This window comes from Anolis sagrei, chromosome 2, assembly GCF_037176765.1.
Source record: "Anolis sagrei isolate rAnoSag1 chromosome 2, rAnoSag1.mat, whole genome shotgun sequence".
Taxonomy (NCBI): domain Eukaryota; kingdom Metazoa; phylum Chordata; class Lepidosauria; order Squamata; family Dactyloidae; genus Anolis; species Anolis sagrei.
In genome coordinates, this window is record NC_090022.1 from 12,071,108 (window position 1) to 12,097,464 (window position 26,357).

General features: G+C 41.4%; 1 protein-coding gene across 1 annotated transcript; it reads left to right on the forward strand.

Moving 5' to 3' along the window:
* The first annotated feature begins 964 nt into the window (after window positions 1–964).
* LOC132766057 (zinc finger protein 420-like) lies at window positions 965–25,505 on the forward strand. The gene is made up of 8 exons (XM_067465512.1): window positions 965–1,248; window positions 1,722–2,216; window positions 2,933–3,035; window positions 3,691–3,749; window positions 4,950–5,076; window positions 7,128–8,364; window positions 18,408–18,412; window positions 24,258–25,505. The coding sequence occupies exons 2-8, from the start codon at window positions 1,803–1,805 to the stop codon at window positions 25,421–25,423; spliced, it is 3,111 nt and encodes a 1,036-aa protein (XP_067321613.1). The 5' UTR covers window positions 965–1,248; window positions 1,722–1,802; the 3' UTR covers window positions 25,424–25,505.
* The last annotated feature ends 852 nt before the right edge of the window (window positions 25,506–26,357 follow it).

A 26,357-nucleotide genomic window follows, 5' to 3' on the forward strand; every position in this document is an offset into this window, starting at 1 on the left:
TTTCATATTTGTTGAAATTGTTCTTCATTTTAATTATTGTATTGTTTTAAGTGTTTTTTGCACTACAGATATGATATGTACAGTGTGCATAGGAATTCTTTCATATATTTTTTCAAATTATAATCCGGCCCTCCAACAGTTTGAGGGTCTGTGACCTGGCCCTCTGTTTGAAACGTTTGAGGACCCCTGCACAAGAACCTAGTGATTCCAGCCATGAAAGCCTTCGACAATACATTGTAATTATCATCATCATCATCATTATATTTATACGTTACTGTATTTCTCCGTAAGAAATTGAGACTCTGAAGCAGGCTTGGGCCAAATTGGGCCCGCCCTTCAGGAGTTTGGGACGTTAATTCCCACAATAGACCTGGAATATTGTGTCCAATTCTGGGCACCACAATTCAAGAGAGATACTGACAAGCTGGAATGTGTCCAGAGGAGGGCGACTAAAATGATCAAGGGTCTGGAGAACAAGCCCTATGAGGAGCGGCTTAAGGAGCTGGGCATGTTTAGCCTGAAGAAGAGAAGGCTGAGAGGAGATATGATAGCCATGTATAAATATGTGAGAGGAAGCCACAGAGAGGAGGGAGCAAGCTTGTTTTCTGCTTCCCTGGAGACTAGGACGCAATGGAACAATGGCTTCAAACTACAAGAGAGGAGATTCCATCTGAACAGGAGGAAGAACTTCCCGACTGTGAGAGCCCTTCAGCAGTGGAACTCTCTGCCCCGGAGTGTGGTGGAGGCTCCTTCTTTGGAAGCTTTTAAACAGAGGCTGGATGGCCATCTGTCAGGGGTGATTTGAATGCAATATTCCTGCTTCTTGGCAGAATGGGGTTGGACTGGATGGCCCAGGAGGTCTCTTCCAACTCTAGGATTCTATGAATTCCTAACAGCCAGTAGTTGAAGTCGAAAACTCCTGGAGGGCGGGCCCAAGTTGGCCCAGGCCTGCTGGAGCTTGCTGGGCCTGAACTGGAGCCTGAAAGGAGGGCTGCTTCAGTCACAGGGAGGGAGAGAAAGGGGAGGGCCCAGCAGCGAGCGCCTTCGTCGTACTCTCCTCCTCCCCAAAAACATTCCCTCTTCGGGCTCTGGAAAGGCGTGGATGGCGGCGGATGGAAGCTAGGCCCGTTGCCATGGAGACTGAGCAGTACTGCAAGGCCCAAGCGAGGCCTTCACTGGCTTGAAAGGAGAGGAGCAGGGAAGGAAGGAAGGAAAGAAGGCCCAGCGTGGGCTCAGGAGGAAGGCTGGGTGGGTTGTAGACATTACTGTGATTTATTATTATTATCTTGTGTTTCAGGCCTAGTAGCCGTGTTAAAGATGTGGAAGGAAGGGGGAATGAGCAGGAAAGGGAAGGATTTCTGTTTTGAAAAATCCTCCCCACGCCTGGCACTACACACAGCTTGTATTGACAGAAGAAATGAGAAACTCTTAACTCTTCTTTGGACATTAAATTGATTTTTTAAAAATTCAAGAGCATAATATCTTTGAATAGTTTTCCACTGTGAATATATTAAATACTGTTTATATGTGTTTGTTTATTTATTTCATTTTTGCATTTTATTTCATTTTCACACTTTTCTACCATAACCATAGGACAAAAGGCCAAGGAAAATATAATAAACTAGCTGTCCCCTGCCACGCGTTGCTGTGGCCCAGTCTGTCCATATTCGTTCTTGCCTACAGAGTGCAACAATTGTTAATGCGATCTCTTTACTTTTCAGAGTTTTGGCACAAAGACTGATGAGGGATCCTTGGTTCCAGAGGAGCCATAACTAGGAGCTCCATTGGACATTGATTGAAAGATGGACAGACCAGACTCAGCTGGATCTGAAGCAGGAAAAGTCTTTGAGGGCTCAAGTGCTGGAAGCAATGGAAGATTCTGGGAAAGAATGATGCTAAAATTCCTGGGTGATAACCTTGCCAACTCAGACATACAGCCTCAACATTTTAGGCAGTTCTCCTGTGAGGAGGTGGAGTGGCCCCGAGAGGTTTGCAGCCGACTCCACCACCTCTGCCGCCAGTGGCTGAAGCCAGAAAAACACACCAAAAACCAGATGCTGGACCTGGTGGTGCTGGAGCAGTTTCTGAAACTCCTGCCACCAAAGATGTCAAGCTGGGTCAGGGAATGTGGAGCGGAGACATGTTCCCAGGCAGTGGCCCTGGCAGAAGGGTTCCTCCTGAGTAAGAAAGCAGAGGAGCAGGAGGAAGAGCAGCAGGTGAGTGCATTTCATCTGCAAGATTCAGGACATCTTCCCCTGTTTGCTTGTTCTTCAACCTTTTCTGTTCCTACTGCTGCTCCTCCAAGAACCACTGAGATATTTGTTACTTCTCTGTTGTAATGTATACTCTTCCCTTAATTTGAAGCGGCTTCCCTTAATTTGAAGCGGCTTCCCTTAATTTCCCCTTAACAAGGCTTCCCTTAATTTGAAGCGGATTCAGAAGCTTCAAGTAAGATGGTCCTTAGACCTTAGACCAAAAGATCCCAGATCTTTTGGTTGCCATTAAAGCAGAGGCAGATTTGCTAGTGTGGTTGTGGTTCAGGCGTAGAATGTGCCTTGATGCATCCAAGTCTCCCCACCATCTCCCCAAAGGGACTCAGGCAGCTAACATGAGGCCAAGTCCAATTAATAACAATAAGGGAAAATAAAATGCATTAAAGCAAGATACCCTTTTTTCTAGAGGTAAGTGAAGGTGAAATGATGCATGGATTCACACTCTACACAAGGCATGGGGAAACTTCTGCCCTCAGGGTGTTTTGGACTTCAACTCCCACAATTCATAACAGCCTAAGAATTGTGGGAGTTGAAGTCCAAACCACCTGTAGGGTCACAGTTTGTTCATGCCTGCTACACTATCAACTTCATACACATACCTTGCCATTTGGAAGTACATCACTTTCTAATCCTGTCTTGTATCTCGACAACTGTTTCAGGTGAAGAAGCTCTCTGTGAACATGCAACCTGCTTTTCCTGCTGTAGGGGAGACTTCATCAGATGCCATGCAGAGCCCCCAGCAAAGGGACATCACTTTGCAAGGTAAGTATACTCCCTGTTAAAGTGAGGTTTTGTGCAGAATTATATTTAAATCCCTCCTCTTGTCCAATATACTGAGTTTTTACTATTATGAAAAAATAATGTTGTGACACATCCTAGTATGCCTAGGCCAAGTTTCTTGGTTAGTGGGGATTAGAATGTGGTGTTCTAAATTTCCAGATAGTTACCTTAACCATTATCATGTTGCTGCTAATTTATTTATTTATTTACTGTTTTAATATCCTGCCCTCTCTCACCCCGAAGGGGACGCAGAGTGGCTTACAAGTTATATGTATATACAATATATTATATTATTAGCATAGCACAGTATTAATATTATATTTTTACTATATTGTACTATACCACTATAATTCAATATTATTAGTAATATTACATGTAATATATTATATATAATTATTGTGTTATTAATATTAGATTGTATTACATTATAATATTATGATCTATATTATACGTACATGCAATATATTATATTAGCATAGCACAATATTAGTACTGTATATTACTATATTATGTCCTTTATATCTAATTTTTCTTCTGTTTAAGGAGTTTTGCTCTGATAAGGGTTTGGGGGATTATGGTCTTTTCTCTGAGGCCAATGTGGGCAACTTACTTCCCACTGCCTTGATATCTCACACAGGGGCTGAAGCAACACAGGGAACAATGACTCTTGGTCACAATGGAGGAGGACTATTGCAGGTAAGGAGAAGGATCCCTGGAAACCTGAGTGAGATATCCTCTAGCTCCAGTTTTAGTGCCCAGTAATGAAAGGAATAATAAAAGCTGGGAGTTTCCAAAATATTTTGGGTGTAAAATTGTAGAGATTTAAACAATTTGCTCCTGTAGTTTGCAAGTATGCTTTGAATAGATTTCCCTGTTTTTTGGCAGGGGGTTGGACTGAGGTCTCTTCCAATTTTATGATTCTATGATAAGTAGTACCCAGACTGAGAGCCAAAGTGTCAGGGAGCTTCCAAAGTAAGAAGTAGGCAATTGGCTCTTTCTTGATGCTGGTCTGGTGTTGAACTTCCCACTTCTTATTTCTAAGTGGAAAAAAATAACTGCTGGGTCAGACATAAGGTCCACCTGGTCCACTGTCCTGATTCCCAAAGTGTGCAAGCCGATGCATCTAGGCAGTCCTGATGCCAAGTCATGATGGCCATAGTAATTTCTGAGTGTTGTGATATTCAAAGCAGTATCTCTTCTACTCCTGGAAATGGCCAGCGGCACATGGACCTAACAGGCAAATAATTTGTCCTGCTAGGAAGGCTGTGAATGCCACTTGAAGTTTTAAGCCTGCAATATTATTTACTTACTTACTTACTTACTTACTTATTTACAGTATCTATATTCCACCTTCTCACCCCGCAGAGGACTCAGGGCGGATTGCAATGTACATATACATGGCAAACATTCAATGCCATAGACACACAATATATATAGACAGACACTCAGATGCTATTTAACATTCCAGCTTTTCTTGAGGGTATTCTGGCCATCAAGGGAGCTGTCTCTTCACCGACCATTTGTGATACTGATGAAGTACTTCCTCATTCTTCGCATGCTTGCTGGAGATTTTTATGCCCTCAGAAATTAGTTAAATTAGCCTCCCCGCATAAACGGTACCTAAATTTCCTACTTGACAGGTACAAAGGTCAACAGCAAGCTACACAAATTGGTTGGAAGCTCACTCCGACCCGGGCTGGTTTCGAACTCATGACCTTTCAGGCAGTAGTGATCTTAATGCAGCTGACTCCCAGTCACCTCACATTAACTTAGATTTGTATTTTGTTTGGCCCTATCTACACTGCCATATAATGCAGTTTCATAATGTAGTCTATTAACCCTGTCTATTGCTTTGACACTGGGTTTGAGCAGGAATTTTTCCCACTTTTTATTGAGGTTCCAGTGACCTTTGAAGAGATGGCTGTGTCTTTCCTCCCAGAGGAGTGGGCCTTACTAAATGAGGATCAGAGAGCCCTGTACAAGGAGGTCATGGAGGAAACCTGTAGGATCATGTCCGCTCTTGGTATGGCCTTTTCTTTCTTTTGCTTGTAATAATGCCTATTTTCAAAAGCCAGACTACTCAGAACAAGAACAGCAACCAAGTATTGGGAGTTTTCTCAAGGTAGGGCTGGGACTTCTCTCCTTCCAGACCAGGCCCTTCCTTGCATCTGTTTCCAGTGTCAATTGTATGGCCTTCAGCTTGGCCAGTGATGATGCATGATTAGATCAGTTGTACATCTCCACTTGTCTTTATGGGTTTCTGGGTTGCCACTGTTTTCTCATCTTTGATCCTCTCTGAGCTCCAGGGACTTGAACAGCTTCCAGTTTTGGAGATACCACAATATAACTATTCTGATCCGATGTTCAAGCTTATGTTTCCATTCCACTGCAGAATGGAACTATCTCAAAGCTTATTTTATTATGCTTTGTGTGATTGTTGTCTTGTATTTTATGTTAAATGTGCTTTGATTTGTATTGTATAATGTTGTAAATCGCTTTAGGTCCTGTTAGGGAGAAAAGCGGGATATAAATAAAGAATTATTATTATTATTACAAATGATTTTTATTTATTTTCTTGATGACATATCTTAAAAGGAAATAGAAGAAAAAGACAGAATAGAAATTAGGGATAGTGTCGGAGTCTAACCAAAAGGGTCAAAGTGATAAAAATAATAGAAAAAAACCCGCCCAAGTTGCTAGGGATCTGGGGGAAGGACTTAGAATGTGAGAAAAAGAGTAAATAAAAAGTAGAAAAATAAAACATTTCTAATCTTCTCCACTATGTTTTATATTTTCTTTTCTTAATTATTGCTGTCCCCCATCTTTTCCTTCTGGGGACAAATTCTGTCATTTTCTTCAATGTAATTCTATTATCAGTTTTATCTTTTCTTTTGTGATATAGTCTCGTATTAAAGTCCAATCCATTGCTTTTTTTTATAACCTTCCGTATGTTTATTCAGGAATAAGGTTAATTTGTCCATAGACATTATATCTATTATTTTAGTTATCCATTGTTCTTTTGAAAGTACAGTAGAATCTCACTTATCCAATCTTGGCTCATCCAACGTTCTGTATTATCCAACACAGTCTGTCTCCTGCCTGGATCCACAGCTGTTTAAATACATTGCAATGTTTTGCTGCAAAATTCATAAATACTCTAATTACCACATAACATTATTGTTATGTATTGAACTGCTTATTCTATCAATTTGTTGTAAAACCTCCCTAGCAGGTGCTTGATTTGTAAAATCATAATGCAATTTGACGTTTAATAGGCTTTGCCTTGATCCCTCCTTATTATCCAACATTTTTGCTTATCCAATATTCTGCTGGCCCTTTTATGTTAGGGATAAGCGAGATTCTACTGTATTTCTTTTGTTCTCTAATAGCTTGCATAATTTATTCTGGCAGACATCATCAAATAGTTCAATAATCTGTTTTTGTCCAATTCTATATCTATAATTTCCAATAAGTAGTATCCTGGTTTTAACCACCACCTCCTCCTCCTCCTCCTCCTCCTCCTCCTTATTATTATTATTATTATTCTGACACAAAAGCACAGTATGTCACAGCAAACAAGATCTATATTTTGGATTATTATTATTGTTATTATTATTTAAAGAGCTCCAGACCTAATGTAAGCAAAGCTCAAAAGATCTCAGAGCTTCTGAGATGAAAATAATCTTATTCTGCACTACATCGCTCAAAATCCACCTTCCAACCAGCATGGCCACTCTTAATAAAAAGCATTTTAGCTGGACCCAGGAAGGACCAAAGCGGATGTGTTGCTTCCAGTGAGGATCCTTTCCTATTAAGGTCTTGTGTACCTATGTCTTTGATCCCTCACCTTTCTTCCTCCTCCTCCTCCTCCTCCTCCTCTTCTTCTTTTTTGCTGAAACTTGGGAATGTATTTTCATTTACTGATTTTCTTCTAGCAGGTAACTGGAAGAGAAAAAATACCTTTGCCAACTATAGGAATTCTCATACTCAAAACTTTCCCAAACATGAACAACCTGCATTCATTTTTGCTCATTCTTAGGAATGAATATTCACCCTTATTCTTCTTTCTAACAGATGACTGGACGGAGAAGAATACCTTTGGCAACCATGGAAATTCTCTTTCTCAGAACGTAGAGTTTCCCAAACATGAACCGGTCCATACAGAAGAAAAATGTCCTGAAGAGATGTCCTGCATATGCACCAGCTGTGGAAGATGTTTTCCCCCGAACATGACACATGTGTGTCCTGAGAGAATGCAGCAAGAAGAGAATCACTTTGGATGTGAACTTTCGGCGAAAGGTGTTGATTGCAAATTGCAGCATGAGAGCCACCATATAGCAGAGAAAGCACACAAATGCCAGGAGTGTGGGAAACGTTTTACTTTCAAATCACGTCTTGTGATCCACCAGATAATTCACACAGGAGAGAAACCATATGGATGCCAGGAGTGTGGAAAATGTTTTGATTCCAAGTCACATCTCCGGCAACACCAAGTAATCCACACAGGAGTGAAACCATACAGCTGCCAAGAATGTGGGAAATGTTTTAATACTACATCGGGACTTCTGAGACACCATAGAACCCACACAGGAGAGAAACCCTACAGATGCCAAAAGTGTGGGAAATGTTTTGTTTCCAATTCAGTGCTTGTGATCCACCAGAGAATCCACACAGGGGAAAAACCATATAAATGCCAGGAATGTGGGAAATATTTTGCCCAACATTCAGTGCTTGTTGTCCACCAAGGAATCCACACAGGAGAGAAACTGTACACCTGCCAAGAATGTGGGAAGAGTTTTAATTCCAAGTCAGGACTTCTCAAACACCAGAGAATCCACACAGGAGAGAAGCCATATAAATGCCAAGAGTGTGAGAAATGTTTTGTTTCCAAATCATCTTTTGTGATCCACAAAAGGATTCACACAGGAGAAAAACCATTCAAATGCCCAGAGTGTGGGAAATGTTATGCCCGAAATTCAGTGCTTGTCATCCACCGGAGAACCCACACAGGAGAGAAACCATATGGGTGCCAGGAGTGTGGGAAATGCTTTAATTCCAAGCCAGAACTTTGGAATCACCAGAGAATCCACACAGGAGAGAAACCGTATAAGTGCCAGGAGTGTGGGAAATGCTATGCCCGAAAACCAGATCTTGTCATCCACCAGAGAATCCACACAGGAGAAAAACCGTACACGTGCCAGGAATGTGGAAAACGTTTTTCTTCCAAGTCATGTCTTGTCATCCATCAGAAAACCCACAAAGGAGAGGAAGAATACAAATGTGAGGATTGTGAAAAATGCTATGTTTCCAAGTCAGGACTTGTGAAACACAAGAGAATCATGCATAAAGGAAAGAAAGCATAGAAAAACCAAGAGTTTTGCCCAAAGTTGAAACCTTGTCACCCACCAGAGTCCACGCAAGCAAGGAATGCTACAATTGCTAGGATTGTGGGAAATGTTTTTCTCAGAATTCAGCTCTCAGGCAGCATAAGACAGTTCACACTGAGGACATTATTTCTTGCCTTGACAGCAGAGTGGTTACTATATCAGAATCCACACGGAAATCCCTGAATCTTACATTGATTTAGACCCCAAGTGCCAGTGAGTCATGTCTTTCTCAATCCATAAATCCATTCCTAAAGGGATGCTATTTAAAGCATCAACTTCCACTCTCAACAGTAGGAAGTACTTCCTCACATTTCATTCAGAATTGGCTTTTCTTTGAGTTGAATCCACTGGTTCAGATCCCAGAGAGGCAGCCAGCACGCTTGCTCCTGAAGGCACTGCATCTGGCTACAGAGATTTGAGCTCACCGAAACTATCATGGTTTTTTTAAATGTTATGATTATTGTTTTTAGTGAGAAGATGAGTAAAGTTAAATTGTTGTACTGCTGATATAAGGGACATATTGGGACATCACCGTCTTTCCGAATTGTATAATTTGTAAATTATTGCAAATTGTATAATTTGCATACAACCCCTCTGTTACGCCGGCTCCAACGGCTGCCAGTCTCCTTCAGAGCACAATTCAAAGAGCTGGCTTTAGCCTATAAATCCCTTCTTTGGAGGCTTTTAAACAGAGGCTGGATGGCCATCTATCAGGGGTGCTGTGAATGCAATTTTCCTGCTTCTTGGAAGGGGGTTGGATTGAATGGCCCCTGAGGTCTCTTCCAACTCTATGATTCTAAACTGTTTTGGCCCAGCTTACCTGTCCAAACATATCTCCTTTTATGAGCCAGCTAGAGGCTAAGATCTTTTGGGGCGGCTCTTCCGGTATAGTTGATGGGGACAAGAAACAGGGCCTTCTCAGTGGTGGCCCCTCAGCTATGGAACTCCTTCCTGAGTGAAATCAGATCACCTCCTTCTCAGAAATATTAAAAATTAACTGGGTATTTTTTTATTACAAAAGTGTGAGTTAAGCACTGAAAGTGTTGTCGAAGGCTTTCATGGCCAGAATCACTGGATTGTTGTAGGTTTTTCGTGCAATATGGCAATGTTCTAGAAGCATTCTCTCCTGATGTTTTGTCTGTATCTATGGCAGGCATCCTCAAAGGTTGTGAGGTCTGAGCTCACAACCTCTGAGGAGGCCTGCCATAGATGCAGGTGAAAAGTCAGGAGATAATGCTTCTAGAACATGGCCATGTAGTCCAAAAAAACCTACAACAACCCACTAAATGAGTTAGTAGTCCGAAGCCTGTTAGAGTCAGTGGGCCAAAGCTAGGAGAGTGGGTAGGCTGAAGCCTGTTAATGTTAGTTTGCCTCAGTGAGGGAATGCCTCAGTCTGTGTGAGGAGGCTTCTCTGTGAAGTAGGCCTTACAATATGAGAAGGCCATGTGTGAGAAGACCTGGTGTGAGAAGCTTCGCTGAAAGAAGCCACAGGTTAATGGCCCTGTGGGTAAAGCTGCTATGTGAAGCTCCTGTGTAATTTTGGTGTGAGAGGAGGCTCTGTGAGAGCAAAGCTGTTTATCTGCATTAGGAAGAAGCCCAGCATGGAAGCAAAGAAGGAAGTATAAAGAACTTTATTTGTATTGTGGAAACCTTGTTATTGTAAATAGTGCAACTATATTATTTTACTACAAAGAAAAGCCTCCTAAGGAAGAGATAATATTGGTCTGTGTGTTTTTGTTCTTTTTATCACTTTGGGCTACTGATGCTGGGTCACGCTTCTGCTGTTAAGTTACTCTACTGTAAGGAGGGTCTTTTGTTAATAAGCCCACTCGCCCAACACTCCCTCCCTCCTGACCTTCAGGAAAAAGTTAAAGACATGAATGTGGGATCAAGATTTCAAGCAGTGACAGTGCATTAAAAGAACTCAGAACGAAACATGACAATTGGAATATATCAGATTGTGTGCCTTTTGAATACTTGATATGTTTTAATGATTGTTTTAATGTATATGTTTTTATTTCACTTGATGTATATTTATGGGGCATCTTATTTTTACTTAGGTGATCCCTTGTAGCCAGAGGATGATGGTTCTCCAAGTGTAGTGTCTTGGCAGTGGGACCATAGGTGGTTGTGGAGCCCTATTCTTCATCTGCATATTCTCCTGCAGTGAGGACATAGGTTTCCAGATGGAAGGCAGTCCCAGTCAAATTTGGCTTGACACACCCTCCTCTTTTTCCTCTCATCCTCCATTCATGCCTCTTGGAATTCTGCAGCAGTGCTGGTCACAGCTGACCTCCAGTTAGAGCAGGGGTCCTCAAACTAAGGCCTGGGGGCCGGATGCGGACCTCAAAGGTCATTTACACGGCCCTCGCTCAGGGTCAACCTAAGCATGAAACTACTTGAAAGCACACAATAACAACAACAATCCTATCTCATTAGCCAAAAGCAGGCCCACACTTTCCATTGAAATACTAACAAATTTATATTTGTTAAAATTGTTCTTAATTTTAATTATTGTATTGTTCTTAAATGTTTTTTGCACTATAAATAAGATATGTGCAGTGTGCATAGGAATTCATGTTTTTTTCGAACTATAATCCGGCCTGCCAACAGTTTGAGGGACTGTGACCTGGCCCCCTGTTTAAAAAGTTTGAGGACCCCTGAGTTAGAGTGCTCAAGGGCCAGGGCTTCTTAGTTGTCAGTGTCTATGCCACGTTTTTTAAGGTTGGCTTTAAGCCCATATTTAAATCTCTTTTCCTGTCCACCAACATTACATTTCCTGTTCTTGCTTTGGGAGATAGTGATCAGGCATTCGGACAATATGGCCAGCCCAGTGGAGTTGATGGCGTAGGACCGACCATCGCTTCAATGCTGGTGGCCTTTGCTTCTTCCAGCATGCTGACATTGTCTCACCCTGGTCATTCCACAGATATATAAACCCACTTTCCTAGTTCCAGCAGACCTCACTACCTCTGAGGATGCTTGCAATAGATGCAGGCGAAACGTCAGGAGAGAATGCCTCTAGACCATGGCCATATAACCCGAAAAAACCTACAACAACCCATGCTGACATTTGCCCGCCTGTCTTCCCAAGAGATTTGCAGGATTTTTGGGAGGCAATGCTGATGGAATGTTTCCAGGAGTTGAGTGTGATGTTTGTAGACAGTCCATGTTTCGCAGGTGTATAACAGGTTTGGGAGGACAATAGCTTTATAAACAAGCACCTTCGTCTCCCTATAGATTTCCTGGTCCTCAAACACTCTGCTTCATTCAGAAAAATGCTGCACTCGCAGAGCTCAGGCAGTGTTGTATTTCAGTGTCAGTATTGACTTTTGTGCTCTGAGTCCCCTAAGGTGTGAGATGGGCGGGGTATATAAATATAACAAAAATAATATTGTTAATTTTTTTAATATGACTAATTAAAAAATTAGCAATATTAGTTTTGTTATATTTATATACTCCGCCCTTCTGGATCTTCTGATAATCACTAATCATTTCCTGCTTTATTGTATTTTCTCTCCCGCTGAGCTGCTGAACTTGCTGACTGAAAGGTCGCCGCTTCAAATCCAGGGAGCAGAGTGAGCTCCCGCTGTTAGCCCCAGCTTCTGCCAACCTAGCAGTTAAAAAAAATGCAAATGTGAGTAGATCAGTAGGTGCCACTCTGGCGGGAAGGTAACGACACTCCATGCAGTCATGCTGTCCACATGATCCAGGAGGTATCTATGGACAACGCCAGTTCTTCGGCTTAGAAATGAAAATGAACACCAACCCCCAGAGTCGGACACAAATGGATTTAATGTCAGGGGAAAACCTTTACTGTTACCTTTTATTTCCTCCATCTCTCCTATTCAATTTTTCACCCGTCACATTTGTCAGTGGGTTACAAATTTAAGCAATTTGGTAAGTTGAAGGACAAGATTGATTCACTCATTTCATCCTCACTACTAAAAATTACCGAGAAAGAAGTCTCATTGAATTTAACAAGCAACATTTCTTCCTGCTTCGTGATAGGGATTAATGAGACAAAATCTGCAGTATGCAATCCTGTTATACAATATACTAATAATAATATATTATAATTATATATTTTATATTACATGTAATATTACTAATAATATTACAATATAATAGTATAGTACAATATAGTAATATATAATACTGATATTGTACTAGGCTAATAATATAATATATTGCATGTATATATATCTTGTAAGCCGCTCTGAGTCCCCTTCGGGGTGAGAAGGGCAGCATATAAATGTTGTAAATAAATAAATATAAATGCCGTAAATAAACAAATAAATAAATGGTCAACATTTTCTAAGCTGTATTTCTGGCATTGGAGAGGGATTGGCTAGAATGAGAGAATCCTAGAGTGTGAAGAGACCATAAGGGGCCATCCTGTCCAACCCCATGCTACCCTAGGGGAAAACACAATCAAAGCACTCCTGGCAGATGGCCATCCAGGCCCTGTTGAAAACCAGAGAAGGAGACTCTCAGCAGGAGCATAATCCACTGTCAAACAGAGGCTGAGTGGAGTGTTTCCATGGGGCTGGGCTCTCTTTCTGCCATTCTGTGCTGGCTTTGTTAGCAGAGGAAAAGAAGACATACAGGCAGATGCTCTTCCCCCATTCTTCCCCCTTTCTGCCGCTCTCAGGGATGTGATTGGGCAGTTGCTGCCCAGAGCCTGGCAGGGCTTCGGCCACGTGACGCCGGAAGCGGAAGGGAGGAGCCCCAGCCTTGGAAGGGGAGCCTCAGAAGCAGTCAGTCGCTCTTTTGTGTGCGGAGGAGAAGGAAGCCTGAGGTGAGCTTGGAGGGTCGGGAGGGAGGCCTTTGGGGCGGGGAGGAGGCCTTGTTTTCCTTCCCTCCCTTCCCCTGCCATCTGGAGGGCCCTCTCCCTCCCCCTTTCCCCATATTGTCCACCCAACAGAAGGCCCTGCCTTGGAGGGCCTCCAGGGGAGCCAGGAAGGGAGGAGGGGAGGCCATCTGTCGTCTCAACCAGGCCCTGCCTCCTCATGAAAGCGGGGAGGCAGCTCCATTGCCCCCCAAAGAACCCCCTTCCCCTGAAAATGAGACCTAACCGGGAAAAAAAAATAAGCTTACTCCCCCCAAAATAAGCCACATTTAAGATCATCAGCCAGACAAACGACAGGCATGTTGGATAATAAAATAACATTATTAATAGGTAATTCAATGTAAATAAATAATATTGCTGGGATGATAAGTTCCTACTCCTCCAAAAATAAACCCCAGTTCAGCTCATCAGACAGAAAAATGACAGACATATTGGATCATAAAATAACAATATGAATAGGTAATTAAATGTAAATAAATAATATTGCTCTAAGTCCCTTCTCCTCCAAAAATAAACCCCAGTTCAGCCCATCAGACAGAAAAATGACAGACATATTGGATAATAAAATAATATTAATAGGTAATTAAATGTAAATAAATAATATTGCTCTAAGTCCCTTCTCCAAAAATAAACCCCAGTTCAGCTCATCAGACAGACAAACGACAGACATGATGGATAATAAAATAACAATATTAATAGGTAATTAAATGTAAATAAATAATATTGCTCTAAGTCCCTTCTCCTCCAAAAATAAACCCCAGTTCAGCTCATCAGACAAAAAATGACATATTGGATAATAAAATAACAATATGAATAGGTAATTAAATGTAAATAAATAATTTTGCTCTAAGTTCCTTCTCCTCCAAAAATAAACCCCAGTTCAGCTCATCAGACAGAAAAATGACAGACATATTGGATAATAAAATAACAATATTAATAGGTAATTAAATGTAAATAAATAATATTGCTGGGATGGTGTCACAACGCCTCTAAGTCCCCACTACTCCAAAAAATAAACCCCAGTTCAGCTCATCAGACAGAAAAATGACAGACATGTTGGATAATAAAATAACAATATTAATAGGTAATTCAATGTAAATAAATAATATTGCTGGGATGGTGTCACAACGCCTCTTAAGTCCCTTCTCCTCCAAAAATAAACTCCAGTTCAGCTCATCAGACAGAAAAATGACAGACATGTTGGATAATAAAATAACAATATTAATAGGTAATTAAATGTAAATAAATAATATTGCTGGGATGATGTCACAACGCCTCTAAGTCCCCACTACTCCAAAAAATAAACCCCAGTTCAGCTCATCAGACAGAAAAATGACAGACATGTTGGATAATAAAATAACAATATTAATAGGTAATTAAATGTAAATAAATAATATTGCTGGGATGATGTCACAACGCCTCTAAGTCCCTTCTCTTCCAAAAATAAACCCCAGTTCAGCTCATCAGACAGAAAAATGACAGACATGTTGGATAATAAAATAACAATATTAATAGGTAATTCAATGTAAATAAATAATATTGCTGGGATGGTGTCACAACGCCTCTAAGTCCCCACTACTCCAAAAAATAAACCCCAGTTCAGCTCATCAGACAGAAAAATGACAGACATGTTGGATAATAAAATAACAATATTAATAGGTAATTAAATGTAAATAAATAATATTGCTGGGATGATGTCACAACGCCTCTAAGTCCCTTCTCTTCCAAAAATAAACCCCAGTTCAGCTCATCAGACAAATAATGACAGACATATTGGATAATAAAATAACAATATGAATACATAATTAAATGTAAATAAATAATATTTCCCGCCTGATGTTACGACACCGTCCTTGAATCATAGAGTTGGAAGAGACCTCATAGGCCATCCAGTCCAACCCCCTGCCAAGAAGCAGGAATATTGCATTCAGAGCACCCCTGACAGATGGCCATCCAGCCTCTGTTTAAAAGCTTACAAAGAAGGAGCCTCCACCACACTCCGAGGCATTTAGTTCCACTGCTGAATGGCTTTCACAGTCGGGAAGTTCTTCCTAATGCTCAGGTGGAAGATGACGTGACTGTGTCTGAATAAGTGCAGATTGTTGTACATGTATAAATGAATCAATTGTACATGAAAAGAAGTCTTTTTGCAGACATGGGCCAACTTGGGCCCTCCGGGTGTTTTGGACTTCAACTCTCACCATTCCTAACAGCCGTAGGCTGTTAGGAATGGTGGGAGCTTAAGTCCAAAACACCCAGAGGGCCCAAGTTGGCCCATGCCTGCCCTAATATATTCATTTTCGCTCCAAGGCTTATTTGGCAGGAAATATAGTAGTTGTATGCTCATCCTCACAAAGAGGATGGAGATAGTAATGGATCTGGTAAAAAACGAAAAGATTTCAGGTGAATGGAAAATCAACAAAAGGTACAAGACATATTGGATTATAAAGTTATACCGACATATTGGATTATAAAATAACAATATTAATACATAATTAAATGTAAATAAATAATATTTCTGGCATGATGTTACAGCACCATCCCAGAAGAAGATGACATGACTGTATCTGAATAAGTGCAGATTGTTATAAATGTAGAAATGAATTAATGGGACATGAAATAAGCTTTTTTGCAGGCATGGACCAAGTTTGGCTCTCTGGGTGTTTTGGACTTCAACTCCCACCATTCTTAACAGCCTACCTTAACAGCCCACTGGAGCAATAATGAATATATTAGGGCAGGAATGGGCCAACTACCAGCTATTGGGAATGGTGAGAGTTTAAGTCCAAATATCCGGAGGGCCCAAGATGGCCCATGCCTACATAAAAACTTCTTTTCACATACAATTAATTCATTTAGTCATGTACAGCAATCTGCACTTAGATACAGTCACGTCATGCTCTTCTGGGAGTCTATAGTAACATATGCTGGCAATATTTTTATTTGCATTTAATAATGTATTAATATTATTTTATAATCCAATATGTCTTGTACCTACCGGCTGTTAGTAATGGTGGGTGATGAAGTCCAAAACATCCGGAGGGCCCAAGTTGGCCCATGTCTGCATAAAGGCTTCTTTTCACATACAATTCATTCATTCAGTCATGTACAACAATCTGTACTCACTGAGGTATAGGCACGTCATATTCTTCTGGGAGCCTGTGGCAACATCTGCTGGAGATATTATTTATTTACCTTTAATTATGTATAAATATTATTTTATAATCCAATATGTCTTGTACCTACCAGCTGTTAGGAATGGTGGGTGTTGAAGTCCAAAACACCCGGAGGGACCAAGTTGGCTCATTCCTGCACTATTATATTCATTTTGCTCCAAAAGATATAAGACTCAGGCTTATTTGGGGGGAAATACAGTCATTGTATGCTCAGCCTCACAAAATGTTTCAGGTGAATGGGAAATTAACAAAAGGTGTACAAGACATATTGGATTATAAAATAATCCAGACATATTGGATTATAAAATAACAGTACTAATACATAATTAAATGTAAATAAATAATATTGCCAACTTATGTTACCATAGCCTCCCAGAACAAGATGACATGACTGTGTCTGAATAAGTGCAAATTGTTATAAATGTATAAATGAATGAACTGGGCATGAAAAAAAGCTTTAATGCAGTCATGGGCCAACTTAGGCCTCCGGGTGTTTTGGACTTCAACTTCTGCCATTCTTAACAGCCTACTGGAGCAAAAATGAATATATTAGGACAGGAATGGGCCAACTTGGGCCCTCCAGGTTTTTGGACTTCAACTCCCACCATTCCTAACAGTCTACCAGCTGTTAGGAATTGTGAAAGTTGAAGTCTCAATATCCAGAGGGCCCAAGATGGCCCATGCCTGTATAAAGGCTTCTTTTCACATACAATTCATTCATTTAGTCAGGTACAACAAACTGCACTTACTCAGATACAGTCATGTCATATTTTTCTGGGATGCTGTAGTAACATATGCTGGCAATATTATTTATTTACATTAAATTATGTATTAATATTATTTTATAATCCAATATGTCTTGTACCTACTAGCTGTTAAGAATGGTGGGAGTTGAAGTCCAAAACCTGGAGGGCCCAAGATGGCCCATGCCTGTATAAAGGCTTCTTTTCACATACAATTCATTCATTTAGTCCTGTAAAACAATCTGCACTCACTCAGGTGCAGTCACGTCATAATCTTCTGGGAGGCTGTGGTAACATATGCTGGCAATATTATTTATTTACATTTAATTATGCATTAATATTATTATTTTATAATCCAATATGTCTTGATGATTGTAGAATCCAATATGTCTTGTACCTACCAGCTGTTAGGAATGGTGGGAGTTGAAGTCCAAAACACCCGGAGGGCCCTACTTGGACCATGCCTGCCCTATTATATTCATTTTTGCTCCAAAAGGTGCAAGACATATTGAATTATAAAATAATCCAGACATATTGGATTATAAAATAACAATATTAATACATAATTGTCTAGAGACAATTGTGGGTGAAAGGGTAGATACCTGTTGGTCCAAACCCTATAGTGCCAGCTTCATCCTTCATGGGTGTATTGCATTTTCTAATCCTGCTCCATACTCTGTGTCTTAAATCCTCACCATTGTTTCAGGTGAAAAAGTTATTTGTGGAAATCCAGCCTTATTTCCCTGCTGCGGGAGAGGCTTCTTTGGATAACAGGCAGGGTCTGCAGTGAAGGGACGGCACTTGGCAAGGTAAGGACAGTTTTTGAAAAGATGTGCTTTGCCCCAGAATTATATGCGTCTTGTCAGAAAAGGAATGAGAATGATTTTTAAAATATTGAACATACATGCAAAATCTTGGAGTCCTCATGGGGAGGAAGGTGAAATTGAGCAAACAATATGATGCGGAGGCTAAAAAAACCAATTCCTCATAGGGCTTGTTCTCCAAACCCTTGATTATTTTAGGCTCCCTCCTCTGGACACATTCCAGCTTGGCAACATCTCCCTTCAAGTGTGGTGCCCAGAATTGGGCACAGTATTCCAGGTGTGGTCAGACCTCTTGGGCAAGTGGGCTTATTAACAAAAAACCCTCCCCATAAATGTACAGCAGAGTAACTTATTAGTAGCAGCGTGACCCAGCACCAGTAGCCCAAAGTGATAAAAAGAACAAAAACACACAGACCAATGTTATCACTTCCATAGGACGCTTTTCTTTATAACAAAATAATATAGTTGCACTATTTACAAGAACAAGGTTTCCATGACACAAATAAAGTCCTTTATACTTCCTTCTTTACTTCCATGCTGGGTTTCTTTCTTATGCAGATAAACAGCTTCGCTCTCACAGAGCCTCCTCAGACCAAAACCACACAGGAGCTTCACATAGTAGCTTTCTACACACAGCAGCCTTTATAATGGAGCTTTACACATGAGGCTTTACATATGAGACTCGGAGCGTCTCACACTCGGCTTTCTCATAGACTAAGGCATACCTCACACTGTGAAGCACTTTCTCAGACTGACTGACTAAGGTATAGGCACACCTGCTTATATAGAACTGCAGATTTTGCTGAGTCAGTGCATTCATTTAACACTTTCAGTGCTTGACTCACATTTTTGTAATTAAAAATGCCTAGTTAATATTTAATATTTCTGACAAATATTTCTGATATGACCAAGGCAGAATAGAGAGGTAGCATGACTTCCCTGGATCTAGACACTATGCTCATATTGATGCAGGCCAAAATCCCATTGGCTTTTTTTGCAACCACATGACGTTGGCTCATGTTCACTTTCCTGTCCACGAGGACTCCCAAGATCTTTTTCACACATCCTGCTCTCAAGCCATGCGTCCCCCATTCTGTATCTTTGCATTCCATTTTTTCTGCCTAAGTGGAGTATCTTGCATTTGTCCCTGTTGAACTTCGTTTTGTTAGTTTTGACCAATCATCTCTCTAATCTGTGAGGATCGTTTTGACTTCTGCTCCTGTCTTCTGGAGTATTCGCTATTCCTCCCAATTTGGTTCCATCTGCAAACTTGATGATCCTGCCTTCTAACCCTTCATCTAAGTCATTAATAAAGACGTTGAACACGACCGGTCCCAGGATGGAACCCTGCAGTATAGGTATAGACCCATAGGTGTAGCATATATAAAAAGCCTACTGTTATAGCATAGGAGTGCTCTTCTTCCTATTCAGTAATGTCCTGTCACAGAAACCATCACAAAAAGATGTGCATATCCTGGAATAAAATTAACTTAGTTTCTAAAGTGGGATGATAATATTTTTGTTTGTGCTGCTAGTTACCTCTGCATGTTGTCTCAAATAAGCAATGTCATCAAGTTGTGTTTTTTTTCTTTCCAAAAATGAGAAGTGTAGCAATAGTTAAGAATCAGCAGTGGGAACATTTCCTCTATTTTGCTCCTAAGAGGCCAGTAATTGGGGAAGCCACAAGGCAGGATCATTTGTCCTTGAAGGCATGGGTAGTTGCCCACAGTTGATACTAATCTGGGATTGGCTGTCTGACCTGGGCGAGGAGAAGTCTTGTTTTTTGTAGCTAAGCTGAGAGCATTGGGAAGGATCTGCTAGGTGAGATCCATGTGATCCATCATCCTGATTCCCAAAGTGGCCAAACAGAGGTTTCTAGACATCCCCACAAGCCAAGTCTGATGGCTATAGACACCTCCTGGCATTGTTCCTTAAAAGTGGCATTCAAAGGGATGTTCCTTGGAACTGGTTCTTGGTGTACGAATAGACTGAAATATCAGCCCTATGGTGTCCTCCCAGGTGGGACACAAAGCTAGAGGTGCATCTCTACACCATGGAATTAATACAGTTTGACATCGCTTTAACTACTCAGTGCTGTGGAATCCTGGGAGTTATAAAAATGGTTTTAGTTGTTTTGCCAAAAACTCTGGAGTCTCAACAAACCCCAGGATTTGAGCTCACCTGGTGTGTTTTTGGACTGAATTACTAGTCACTTGAACTGGGCTGTTGCAGATTCAATCATTCATGTCTAATACATTTTATAGTGATGTGTTTCAATATAGTATTTTGCTGTATGTATTTTATGTTGATGTGTTTTGACTGTGTTGTACCCTGCCTCAAGCCATTAAGAGAAGCGGGTAACAAATGAAATTTGTTATTAATTGTTATTATTGGGGGTGTGCCTGTACTGACTTGAAATCACTTTAAATGCCATGGCTTAATGCTATGTAATTGTGAGATTTGTGGTTTTACTACACCTTCTCTGTCAGAGTGAGCTTGTGCCCCACCAAACTAAAACTCCCATGATTTTACAGCATTGAGCCAGGGCAGTCAAAGTGGTGTCAAACTACATTAATTCCCTTGATGAGGTCTGAACTGAGGTAAACAGGCAACAAATAAAGCCTTTGGCCAAAGGAATGCACAGTACTGCTTTTAGTCCAATGTACTAACAGCACTGGTTGAGATGGAATTTATTTCAGTATTAATATTTTATAGGACCTCCAAAGGAAAAGATGTAATGTGTATAAGCAATATCTAATGCATATTTGGCAATTCTTATCTAAGGTCTATGTCACCTGCACAGAGTGGAGATACTGACTGCTTGTTGTTTATAAGGATGTTCTCAGAGTCTGTCACTATAGCCATCAAATTACGTAGGTTGGCTCTGGGCATCTGACAGTGCATGTACGTCACTTCTAGCATAGGTCAAATGTGTTGGGTGTGTGGGCTTATTAACAAAAGACCATCCTCATAAATGTACAGCAGAGTAACTTAGCAGCAGCAGCAGCATGAGCCAGCACTAGTAGCCCAAAGTGATAAAAGAACAAAAACAATGTATTGTCGAAGGCCTTCATGGCCGGAATCACTGGGTTGTTGTAGGTTTTTTCAGGCTATATGGCCATGTTCTTGAGGCAATTTCGGGCCATATAGCCCGAAAAAACCTACAACAACCCAGAACAAAACACACAGACCAATGTTATCTTTTCCAAAAGAGGCTTTTCTTTATAACAAAATAATATGGTTGCACTATTTACAAGAAAAATGTTTCCATGACACAAATGAAGTTCAACCTTCACACTGGAGTTTCACACACGAAGCATTCTCATACCGAGGCTTCCCTCACACAGAGGCTTCTCTCACAGACTTATGACCCTTCTCCCACTGAGGCAAACTAACACAGGCACTAAGTTACAGTCACACCTGCTTATATTGAATTGCAGCTTTTGTGGAATCATTGCATCCATTTAACCCTTTCAGTGCTTGACTCACATTTTTGTAATTAAAAATACCAAGTTAATATTTAATATTTCTGACAAAATGGCAGAGTTTTGCAAAACCATACAGCCAATGGGTGAGATGGCCGCTACTGTCAAAATGGAGTTAATCAGGCTAATTACAACAAAAATTGTTATTCTTACCGTATTGTATACCAACAGTAGCACATAAGAAGACTAACAAGCAAACAATTTGCCTCTTGTTAGGAAAGCTGTGGATTCCCCTTGCAGTGTTAATGCTGCAATATATGACCCATCACCCCACATTAACATCCCTTTTTTGTTTGTTTGTCATTGCCCTAACACAAGTGTTGAGGGGGAAATGTTTTGTTCTTTTTGTAGAGATTCCGGTGACCTTTGAACAGGTGGCCATATCTTTCCTCCCCGAGGAGTGAGCATTTTGAATCCAGAACATTCAGCACTGCACAAGGAGGTCATGGAGGAAACTGTTGGGGTTGGGCCTGCTCCTGGTAGGTCTCTTTCTGCTGTTCACTGATAATCATTTCAGTTTTAAAATTCAATAATGCCAAGAACAAGAACTGCGACTTAGCCAAGCATTAGGCGTTCCTTAACGGAGGGTTGGGAAAGACAAGAATCTCACAGCAAACAAACGACTTGAGAAATTGTTCTTTTTGTATCTTCCTTGGGATCCTTAGGCATATCTAAGACTCAGGGAAAGACTACAGGTAAGTTTTCAGGAGGAAAGTGTAAGCTTTTGGGGTTTACCTAGAGTGGTGTCACTCAGCTGTAACTGGGCCATAGACTTTATGCAGCATATGTGAAGGTAAAGGTTTTCCCTTGACATTAAATCTAGTTGTCCGCGACTCTGGGGGGTGGTGCTCATCTCCATTTCTAAGCCAAAGAGCTGGCGTTGCCCATAGACACCCCCTAGGTCATGTGGCCAGCATGACTGCATGGAGCGCCATTTCCTTCCTGCCGAAGCAATATCTAATGATCTACTCACATTTGCATGGTTTTAAACTGCTAGGTTGGCAGAAGCTGGGACTAACAGTGTGAGCTCACCCCACTCCCCAGATTCAAACTTTTGGTCAGCAAGTTCAGCAGCTCAGTGGTTTAACCCATAGCATAGTGCTTAATAAAGAGGAAAACTGATTGACTGCCTGAAGCCTCTTGGACAGCGCTAAGCAACATGGGTTTTGTATAAATACTGTAAATAAATAAATAAATAAATAAAAAGGTAAAGGTTTTCCCCTAACATTGAGTCTAGTTGTGTCCGACTCTGGGGGATGGTGCTCATCTCCATTTCTAAGCAGAAGAGCTGGTGTCGTACATAGACACCTCTAAGGTCATGTGGCCGTTACCTTCCTGCTGAAACAGTACCTATTGATTTACTCACATATGCATGTTCTTGAACTGCTAGGTTGGTAGAAGCTGGGGATACCATTCACTGGACCAAATTTGGCACAAATACTTGATACGCACAAATTTGATTATTGGTGGGATTCGGGGGGATTGATTTTGTCATTTGGGAGTTGTAGTTTCTGGGATTTATAGCTCACCTACAATCAAAGAGCATTCTGAACTCCACCAATGATGCAATTGAACCAAACTTGGAACAGGATTCCCCTGACCAACAGAAAATACTGGAGGGTTTGATGGGCACTGACCTTCAGTTTTGGAGTTGTAGTTCACCTACAACCAGAAAGCACTGTGGACTCAAACAATGATGGACCTGGACCAAAATTGGCACAAATACTCAACATGCTCAAATGTGAACACTGGTGGAGTTTGGGGAAAATAGACTTTGACATTTGGGAATTGTAGTTGCTATGATTTATAGTTCCCCTACAATCAAAGAGCATTCTGAACCCCACCAATGATAGAATTGGGTCACATTTCCCACACAGAATCCTTGTGACCAACGGAACATACTGTGTTTTCTGATGGTTTTTGGTGACCCCTCTGATTCCCCCTCGTGACCCCCCCAGGGTCCCGACCTCCAGGTTGAGAAATGCTGCCCTGAAGAGATGATGGTGGGGTTTTTATTATTTTACTATTATTATTATCCTGAAAGAAATAATGAGGAGAGGTTGCTTTTCCTGAGGTTGGGCTTTTTAAAAGTCTTCTGGATCCTTCCTTGTTTCTTGGCATTCATTTTTGCTCATACTTGGGAATGAGCATTTACCCGTATTCTTCTTTCTAGCAGGTGACTGGAAGGAAAACGATGCCTTCGCTGACCATGAAAATGCTCTTACTCAGAACGTAGAGTCCCCGAAACACGAAGAAGCCCACATGGAAGAAAAATGTCCTGAAGAGATGTCCTGCATATGCACCAGCTGTGGGAGATGTTTTGCCCCAAACATGATACATGTGTGCGACGAGAGAATGCAGCTGGAAGAGAATCAGGGTGGTGAACTTTTGGTGAAAGATGTGGATCTCAAATTTCTCCCTGATAGTCATACTGCAGAGACGTCATACAATTGCCAGGAGGGTGGAACATTTTCTATTGCAGATGCAAACTTTCTCTTCCACCCAAGAATTAACGCAGAAGGAATGCCATACATGTGCCCAGCGTGTGGGGAAAATTGCGTTTGCGGGTCAAACCTTGCGATCCAACAAGGAATCCAAACAGCGGAGAAACCGTACAAGTGCCAGTGTGGAAAATCTTTTGTTTCCAAGTCAAAGCTTTCTGTCCACCAGAGGATCCACACAGGGGAGAAACCCTACAAATGTGATGAGTGTGTGAAGTGTTTTGCTTCCAAATCAGGACTTCTGAAACACCAGAGGATCCACACAGGAGAGAAACCGTTCCAGTGCCAAGAGTGTGAGAAATGTTTTGCCTCCAAGTCCGACCTTGTGATCCACCAGAGAATCCACACAGGAGAGAAACCCTACAAATGCCCGTATTGTGAAAAATGTTTTGTTTCTAAGTCAAAGCTTGTGATCCACCAGAGAATCCACACAGGGGAGAAACCATACAAATGCCAGGACTGTGGCAAATGTTATCCTCAGTCTTCTCACCTTCACATCCACCGGAGAGTCCACACAAGTGAGGAACTATACAAGTGTCAGGAGTGTGGGAAATGTTTTGCGTCCACGTCGGGGCTTGTGATCCACCAGAGAATTCACACAGGGGAGAAACCGTACAAATGTCAAGATTGTGAAAAATGTTTTGTTTCCAAATCCTACCTGGAGATTCACCAGAGAACCCACACAGGGGAGAAACCATATGAATGCCAGGTGTGTCAAAAATGCTTTGCTTCCAAATCAGAACTTGTGAAACACCATAGAGTACACACAGGAGAGAAGCCGTACAAATGCCAGGTGTGCGGAAAATGTTTTGCTTCCAAATCGGACCTTGTCATCCACCAGAGAATCCACACAGGAGAAAAGCCATACAAATGTGAGGAGTGCGGGAAATGTTACACCCAAACTTCACACCTTCATGTCCACCGGAAAGTCCACACCAGAGATAAACTGTACATATGCCAAGAGTGTGGAAAATGTTTTACTTCCAAGGCAGGACTTGTGATCCACCACAGAACCCACACAGGGGAGAAACCATACGAATGCCAGGTGTGTGGGAAAGGCTGGATTCGTCGGTCAGACCTCGTGGTCCACCAGAGGATCCACACTGGTGAGAAACCGTACCAGTGCCAGGAGTGCGCGAAATGTTTTGGTTCCATGTCAGGGCTTATCAAACACCAGAGAATCCACAGGGGAAAGGAACCTGATGCAAACAGCGTGGAAAACATTATACTAAAAATCCGCAGCTTAACCTCCGCCGGAGAGGCCACACAAGAAGAGTACCACAGAAATGCCATGACTGTGGAAGATGTTTTCCTTCCCACTCAGGACTTGGAATCCACCAGAGAATCCACACAGGAGATAAACCATACAAATGCCATGGATATGGCAAACGTTTTATTTTGAATCCAGCAATTAAGCAGCACCAGACAGTTTGCATAGAAGAGAAAACATTACAAACGCAGCTGTGTAGAAGGTGACTGTTTTTAAAAGAGAGCTTTTAATGCATCAGAGTCCACAGGAAAAACCCTGACTGATACATTTATTTAGGCCCACGAGGACCAGTTAATCATACCATCGTCATTTCATAAACCCTCCACTCAGACTTCTTTGAGAAGATGGTATGCAAGGCAAAATAGCCCACTGTGAGAAGTTTTCTCTGAACACTGTAAAGTTCTTTCTAGCGTTTTATTGGAATCCCTTTCCCTGTGTCCTGAGTTGCCCTTCAAAATCAGCCTTAATACAATGTTGAAAGTAAAAGAAAAATGCTTTACTTCAGCAAACACAAAGGATAAGCAAATGCAGTTGAAAAAATGCAAAAGAAAGGAAGTCTTAATGCAGACACAAATTAAAGTCTCTTACGAAGTCCCAGAAGAAACAGCAGTCTTCCATCAGACAACGGGCAATAATCACTAAGTCCTTAGCAGCAGACACAAAGCAGGTTTAATTGGAGTGAAAACATTGGCATCAGAGTCGTTACCAGCGACTGATTTATAGCCCTGAATTCCCCACGCAGGAGTTGCTAGGGCGTCTCCCAATTAGCTCAGCGTTTTTAGCAGATATCCTAGCTGAACGCCGTCTGTGCTCTGTCTCCTTTCGTCTCTCTAGAAATGTGGACACTTGTAAAACCTCATCATCTGATTCTTCTTCTCCCTCCAATTCCTGAGCACTGCTCCCCTTCCTCTTCCAAAGATGAGGAACCCCTAACACCCTGTGAGTTGAATCCACTGGTTAGATCCCATTTTCTAGACAGGCAGCAAAGAAACTCATTCTGTTTTCTGTCTCCTTGGAGGCCCTGGGATCTGAGTTCCCTGAAAGTTGCTACGTATTCCATTTCCAC